We start from the raw sequence: 8,422 nt of genomic DNA on the forward strand, positions 1-8,422 counted from the left end.
ATTCTTTTCTATACCTTTATTTACAACGTATCTGTTTAACTTTACCCTGTGGTTACTCCCCTGTCATGATTATTCACTGTCTAATGTGTTTTATTCAAAACCAACTCCATTCCCAGTGACATTTACTACCATTGAGCTTCTTAGTTTGACCATTTACACTTTTGGAAGACGATACAATGTCACACTCATGTACATAACATCCCTACATCGTGATGTCAAATATATTACCTATTAACCAAATTTCTTCACATATCTGGCCAACTGAACAATCTCCTTAAACAATACTTTACAACATGAAATAACACGTCATAAGAAAATATTTCGTACTGAATATCTCAACAAGCCAATTTCCCTACTAAAGAAAGACCTCACACAAATTAATTTAAAACACGTTTCCACATATAAATGACATTTCTTAAATAGATTAAAAATTTAAGAAAGCATGCAAAAATCTGTTTCATTAGAAACTGTCAAAAAGCAAATTTGATCATAGATTAAACTGACACTTATTGAATATTTGTTATGCGGTGATTACTGTGCCGTGGATAATTTATTAAACAAAACAACAATGTTCCCGCCCTCGCGCATAGCACAAACGGTGAGCAAATGAGAGAATTTTTAAAAATTAAATACTTGCAGAAGTTTGTAGCAACAAACTATAACACATGCTGTGGAATACAGCTAGCTGAGCCAGTTACAATGAGACATGAAATTCCCCAGGAGCACCAAAATGGATCACCTGCGTTACAAATTCCCCTCTAAGCCTACAGTACAGAGTATGGTGACACCGTCTGTTGCCTGTTGGTCCCTTGATGTAAGGATGTAGAATGCTCTATAGTTCATACTTCAACAGAACCTTTATTGTTTGCCTTTAGGGCAGCCTCTTTGGGGACTAAACCCTCTAACCCTGCAAAGGCCAGAGCTGTGTAGAGTGGAAGCTGAGCCCCTCCGTGGGTCTTTGGGAAAGATGGCGGATGTGTCAGGGCTCCTCAGGGACACAGAACCAATAGGGTGTGAGCACATAAACAGAGAGATTGATTTTAAGGACCCGGCTCACCTGATTCTGGAGCCTCGGCGAGTCCACAATCTGACGAGGTAGGCTAGCAGGCTGGAGACAGACCCTGGGAAGAGCTGCTTTTTGCGTCCAAAGGGAGTTTGCTGCAGAATTCCTTCTTCCTCGGGGGAACTCTTTTGTTTTTAAGGCCTTCAACTGATGGAATGAGGCCCATCCCCATCATGGAGGTTAATGGAGGATAATCGACTTGAAGTCCATGAATGTAAAGGTTAATCTCACCTACAGACCCCGCGGGAGCGGGCGGCGTTCCTGCAGTCCCCGGCCTGAGGGCCATGGCGCCGGCCGCGCTCTTCCGCGAAGTGAGCCCGGCGCTGTGCAAGGCCCGGGGCGCCCTGCAGCTGGAGGAGCTGCGGCGTCACCTGCGGGCAGGCTCTTGCGGGGACGTGCTGGCTGCGCCGCCGCAGGAGAGCGGAGGCTTCGCGGTGGGAGGCCGGGTGGGAGGCAGACGAGCCAGCGCGCGGTGCAGGCCGCCCGGCTCTGCCTCCTGCGCAGCCGCGCGCACCGGGGCCGGAAGGCGGGCTGCGAGGGGCCCTGCGCGCCGCTGCACCTCTGCAAGTTGTGGTCCAGGACGAGTGCAAGTTCCTGAGGGACCGGACGGACGGTAGGAACGGTTACAGAATTAATTTTAAAAGAAAAGGCCTTCCCTGGTGGCGCAGTGGTTGGGAGTCCGCCTGCCGGTGCAGGAGACGCGGGTTCGTGCCCCGGTCCGTGAGGATCCCGCATGCCGCGGAGCGGCTGGGCCCGTGAGCCATGGCCGCTGAGCCTGCGCGTCCGGAGCCTGTGCTCCGCAACGGGAGAGGCCACGGCAGTGGGAGGCCCGCGTACCGAGAAAAAAAAAAAAAGTAAAGGAAAAGAAAAACACCTTTGCAGAGATATCCTGAATAATGTTCGAGAAATATCTGGACACTCCGGTGCAGCCAAGTTGACACGTGAAATTAACCAGCACAGCTGGTAATTGGGCTGTGCCTGTTTTTACTACTTAGTTCCTGGACCCATGTATTCTTCCCATTGAAGATAGAGCACCACCTCAAGATCTCTAATTTAATGCATAGGCTGTATTTTAGGTCACTGGGTATCACTGTCAACTCAGACCGGTGCTCGGTGATCCTGGAAATGTTTGGCTATTCCACTTTTCCCTGTGTACTCATCAGAATAAATGGCTATAGGTCCTTCTGGGGAAGGACTGGGACAGTCATTGCCAGAGTATAGCAGAGTACTCCCTTTCAGACACCTGGCCACTTCTTCAGTTAGTAAGTTCTGGATCTGAACATTGGTTAAAGTTTGAGAACGGAGCGAGTAATTATGACTTCCCAGTGGGACAACTGCTCTCAGCCTCCTTTCCCTCCATTTTTGCCTTTTTCGGATTGTAAAATTTCACCAACACCCTTATGAGCCGCTAGTCTATTGGCCGCTAGGGATGCCGTTGTCTATGAGCTATCTCCAGGCGCCCTGCCAGTTAACTTGTCTTCTCCTCCAATCTGGATGTTTATGCGGTACTTTGGGCCTCTTGATGTCCAGCAGTGAAATACCGCCATCTGACCTCCATTACTTCATGACACATCATTATTATGAATGGTAAAGAGGCAGCTCTGTGACCGCAGAGGAGGGCCTGGACTGAACTTTTTGTGTGGCACTGGTTCCCCTCTCGCCGGCACGTCCCTGATGGCCTTGAAACCATATTTTTGGAGCTTCGCATAGAGCATAACCTGGTGATTTTTTTGGCCTCACTTAATCTGTCCATTCCAGCACACCCTCTTTACCTGGTCCCTTTATTCCTTCCAATGCCGTCATTCACAGCAGCTTAAGCCTTTCCACTTTGTTCAGCATTGGTCAGAGCCCGTTTTTTAGTCCTGTCATAGTCACTCTAGTGGTGAGTAGAGTGTCCCATTCCTAGCCTTGCTAGGCTGATAAATCCCTGCGATCCTAGAATGTTCCCTGAGGTCAAAGAAATATTGCTTATCCAGTCATATATATTAGTCTGTTTGATCAAGTTCCCTCAAAATCCAGTCCTAAGGGCAGTGTTCTGGCTCATGTTACTGGCATGTAAGTGATTGTTATGTTTCCTTCTGGGTATAATTTCTTTCCTTCCTTCTCAGCTGAGCATTTCCCCAGCCTAGCTCTCCTGGGATTTAACCCTTGTAATTGGCTTAGTAGCCAAGAGAGGGAGTTGAGGGCAACTCCGGAGAGGACCCCTGTAATCTTGCAGGGGTTGGGCCTCTTGGGCATCTTCCAGCAAGACAGCTAGCTCTTACTAGGAAGAAGTAGTCAGCTGTGTGAACTGTAATGGTTTGGCACACAAATGTCTGTAGAGACAGTTCCTTCACAGGAGTCCATTCAGAAGTCCTCATTCCAGGTTTTAGGGTCCCAATCCAGGCCCTGATTTTTTGCATGGCATACCCACCTTCATGGAGCATTTAAACATGTCTGTAACTCTGCAGCTCTAATTATTGGAGTTGGATGCTTAGCTGTGTCCCCTCTTCCACTGCAGGATGAGGGGCTATCTGTAAACTTCCATAGAGGCCCTCTGGCTCTCAAACTCAGTCTTTAAGTCCTGAACTTCACATTATGCTTCTGCAGGGCAGTAATTCGACTTTGCAGTGATAAGCTCCAATGCCTTCTAAGCATTGTTGCCCTGATATTTTTCAAATGCCTGAACTGTTAAATCTATAAAGGAATTTCTCTCCACCGGGATAGCTTCCCAGGCCACGTCTGGTGAAATCATTAGTGATTAGAGTATACCATGTGCCAGGGATTACCGGTGCCCTTCATTCGTCAAAATAGCATCCTCTTTGCCTGCCAGTCAGTGAGTGACCTAGTCCCTGAACCCATTTTACTGCCTGCTTTCTGGCACCCCTTGCATTAGTTTGGGTTCTCGGAGAAACAGATGTTACACAGATTTACAAATGCAAGTCATTTTTTTGTGGAAAGTCATCCTTGAGGAAAATGAGGAGTCAGAAGACGTCGGTAGAGTGCTCAGACCTTGATGTAGGTCTGACTCCTATGAAGGAAAGGAGAAAGCAAACAGAATTGTGTAGGAAAAGTCTTAGACTGTAGTGCAGTTCTAAGAAAGTTGCCTCAAGGCAGATGGGGAGACTTCAAGCCAAGCACATTGGAAGACTGCTTGTCTCCCAGGAACAGGCCTGCCTTAGTATTTTAGCTACACTCAGTCCCTGGCTACGGGAAGTGTGACTTGGGCACAAATGGCAGTGTTGGGTTGCAGAGCACAGCAGCTGGGACCATCTGTCAGTTTCACTCCCTGTAGTCAGAGACTGGGGAGGAGCATTTTCTTGACTGCTAGAGTCCAAAATGCTTTTCTCCTCTTTGGAAGGAAGATAAACCCTTTGGAAGGCACGTGTTGAAAATGGCAGAATCTCTGTCAGCCTAAGTTCCTGAGTGAGTGCGTGGAGGATGGGATCTCCCACTGCCATTATGTGAGAAAGAAACTTCTGCTGCGTCCGAGCAATCTACATTTTAGAGTCTGTTTGTCATAGAAGTTCATTTATTTTAGGTGATGCTTCTTCTCGGCCTGCCTGCAATTCTCTTTTGTATTTGCAGTTACGTGCTTTTGCTGCCATCTAACAAGTTCTGACCCATATTTTTCACTGCCCCCAGTGGTGCCCACTTACTAATCTCTACAATATGTTTTTCTGATCTAAAAAACAATGACCTAATAAATAAATAAGAAAAAACAGTGACCTATCTTCACCCAGAGATTGTCTCTTGTACCAGCAGGAATCATATCTTTGAGATAGAGCTTATCTAACATTCAGAGTCTAATTCTGCCCAGTGCTTTGGTGTCCTACCCTGATTGCTTATTAGATTGCTCTTTTTTCCTACCCTACTTCAACACTGCTACTTGTGTATTTCTGAATACTGTGCATTTGCCTGGTTCTTAAAGCACTTTATCTTGACTTAATTGAAAATTTCTGTTTATTACTTGAGTCTTGCCTGTTGGCTGTTGTCCCTTTTCCTTGCCTAAATTAGGTGTTAATGTTCTCCCTGGTTCCTTACATCATGTCTTCTCTGAAATACTGATATTGGTTTCATATCTGGAAATGTTGAATCCTCTACTTCTGTGCTCTCTTATTTTATGACCCCTTGGTTCTGGACTATCTTCCATGTACCTGGTACATGTTTTTTTTTTTTTTTTTCCTGTACGTGGACCTCTCACTGTTGTGGCCTCTCCCGTTGTGGAGCACAGGCTCCAGACGCGCAGGCTCAGCGGCCATGGCTCACGGGCCCAGCCGCTCCGTGGCATGTGGGATCTTCCCAGACTGGGGCACGAACCCGTGTCGCATGCATTGGCAGACGGACTCTCAACCACTGCGCCACCAGGGAAGCCCTGGTCCATGGTTTTAATAGGGATCCCTTTGTTATTTTCTGTTCCTGGTTCTGATTTCCAACTCTTTGCACAGCCTTTCATTACACAAGACCTCACTTTAACAAAGCCATTTTTCTCTCTGGAGTACCTTCCGATATCCCACTCCCAGGCTGATCTGTCCTTTAACAAACAACACAAAGCAGATGACTTTCATAGCTCCAGTGATTTCTTCCATTCCTGGGTTATTAATTTATGACTATTTTGTTTAATTGGCCATATATTGTATCTTTAAATATTTTTGCTACACGTTGCTAATTGGTTATTTTTATAGCCATTAAACTTTTGGAGAGTTAAAATATTTTTGCAGCTAATATAAAAGGTTTGAACAGAAACTAAAAATACATATATATATATATATATATAAATAATTTTAAACTCCACCTTTAATTTTTTTTTTTTTTTTTTTTTGCGGTACGCGGGCCTCTCACTGCTGTGGCCTCTCCCGTTGCGGAGCACAGGCTCCGGACGCGCAGGCTCAGTGGCCATGGCTCACGGGCCCAGCTGCTTCGCGGCATGTGGGATCTTCCCGGACCGGGGCACGAACCCGTGTCCCCGGCATCAGCAGGCGGGCTCTCCACCACTGCGCCACCAGGGAAGCCCCCCACTTTAATTTTTATAGAGCATAAAAATGTTTAATGTTCTAGAAAACAAACTTGCGGTTACCAAAGGGGAAAGGTGGTTGAGGAGGGATGAGTTAGGAGTTTGTGATTAGCAGATACACAAAACTATATATAAAATAGATAAACAGTGAGGTCCTACTGTATAGCACAGGGAACTATATTCAATCTCCTATAAAAAACCGTAATGGAAAAGAATATGAAAAATAATATATATGTATATCTGAATCACTTTCCTGTATACCAGAACCTAACACAATATTGCAAATCAACTATACTTCAATTAAAAGAAATTAAAAAAAAAACTCCTTCTTTATAGATATTGTTCTGAGGACTAAAAAAATAAAATAAAAGTTAATGTCCTAACATGTATTTTTCAAAACTCCCAGTTTGGAGACAGGAATTATTCAGATTGATTTTCTAAATATCCCCATATTGTTCATTTTTTATTTTAACTTCATGCAGTGTGGCACTAATTCATATAAAATATTGCTGATTAATATAGCACAATTATTCTAAGCAAAGAGAGCACTTTTGATTAGTCTTTCAAACCACCATAGTCTTCATCTATCCTCTTACTATGTCAGTGGAAATGATTAAAGCACAATTTTGAAGCCATCTGTAGAGTCAAAGTAACATTTGCCTCCTCAGATGCTAGAGTAGTGTAGGGAATACCCTATACTTTTTTCTCCTGTTACCTTGTAAAACCCTAGCCATGTGTACCATCAAACTCAAGCTCTAATATTCAGAGTTAAAACAAAAATCAACATTCGTTTATTCTGGCACACTACATGTATTGACCTCTGTGCAATCATTCACTCCAGTTGTGAAATATTGTAATACAATATGTGGCATAAAGAGCACAGCAATGAAGTTAGCTCTCCAAACTCAGCCCCAATGTCCTTGTTTATAAATGTGAGTAATACAAATTACAGTATAGAATAGCTTTGGAGATGAGACCAGATAGCATGTGTAAGTACTCAGTACTGGAGAAGAACATTTGTAAGGCTGCTAAGTACTAAATAAATGGTTTTTATTTAGCTGTTTTGAAGAGGAAGAGAAGATGGACGCAGCAAAAGGGGCAAAGGGAAAAGGGAAGAGGAAAAAGGAAATAGGAGAAAGGCACAGAAAGCCTCCGGAGGCCTGGATATTCACTGCTCTGCAATCCTTACGAAGATGATTATGTATGCTATAGTGAGTTGTTTTGAATACATCCAGAAAGGGTTTTTTTTTTTCAGGAATTGTTAAACATGTTAAAGAATTTGAGAAAATTGCTATCATTTCAATCAACAGAAACTTTAGATGTTAGACTATTATATAGTATAGGGTTTCTTTTCTTTCTTTCTTTCTTTTTTTAAATTTGCCACAGACATGGTTGTATCCCTTTCTGGCTCTATAGCCTTGGGCAGATCATTTAGATTCTTTATAAAGTGATAATTAATACCTCTCTCCAATTTAACTATCTTAAGGTTTAGATGTTCTTCACGAGGTTTTTTTCATTTAAATTAAGCTTTCACTTAAACTTTCTTTAAATTAACTTCCTTGACCAAATTAAGCTTTAAATATTTTCATCAAGCTATTGTAGATTGTTAAAGTACAATTCAAATGATTTTAGTTCCACAATTTCTTTCTTTCTCCCCTCTCCGCTGCTCTCTTTCTTTCTCCCTTTTTGTTTTCTTTATGTTCTCCCCTCTCTTTCCTCTACTTTCTCAAATATGCATTCAGTAAAGTTGGTTTCTGTTTCTTTGCAATTTCAGTATCTTCAGTACCAGCCTTTGAGTATGTATAATTATTTATGAATGAGTATAACTGAGTGTAAATTCAGCAGTTTATTTCTGAACCTATTTTAAAGTAATAATGTAATAATTTCAAAATATTTCCAAAAAGTCTTTGTTTACATTGTTTTATATGCTCAGTGAACAGTTGAAAGAGAGCCCTACCTTATCCCTTTATTTCTCTTAAAATACAAAAGCTGTCATTTTAAAGCATTACTGAAAATAAAGTAGAACAAAAGATAATTCTAAGAGAAGAATTGAGAACAACACAAAACAAAAAACAATCCAAACCACCTTCCAAATGCCTTTCACCACACTCTGCAAGGTACTGAAATAGACTTTTCTATTCCTGTCACATCCAGTTGCAGGGTTTACCAGAAGTGGACCTTGTTCCAGTTAGATGAAGTAAGGTTATACTGAAAGCTGCTGATGTGTTTTCAGAAGAATTGTTATGATCCTTGGGAGAAATTGCTTAGAGTAATAGAATTTTAGCAGAAATTAATCTGTTACTAGCTGGGAAAAATTGTTACAGCCACAGAGACTTAAGATGCCAAACTTGCAGTTTTGATTATGG

The 8,422-nt window shown here is 42.8% G+C and overlaps 1 protein-coding gene across 1 annotated transcript; it reads left to right on the forward strand.

Moving 5' to 3' along the window:
* The first annotated feature begins 313 nt into the window (after positions 1–313).
* On the forward strand, positions 314–7,761 carry LOC307185359 (uncharacterized protein). Its single transcript, XM_079919536.1, has 2 exons — positions 314–1,676; positions 7,115–7,761. Exons 1-2 carry the CDS (start codon positions 1,348–1,350, stop codon positions 7,251–7,253), a joined length of 468 nt encoding a protein of 155 aa, XP_079775662.1. The 5' UTR covers positions 314–1,347; the 3' UTR covers positions 7,254–7,761.
* The last annotated feature ends 661 nt before the right edge of the window (positions 7,762–8,422 follow it).

This window comes from Stenella coeruleoalba (genome assembly GCF_951394435.1).
Source record: "Stenella coeruleoalba genome assembly, chromosome: 4".
Taxonomy (NCBI): domain Eukaryota; kingdom Metazoa; phylum Chordata; class Mammalia; order Artiodactyla; family Delphinidae; genus Stenella; species Stenella coeruleoalba.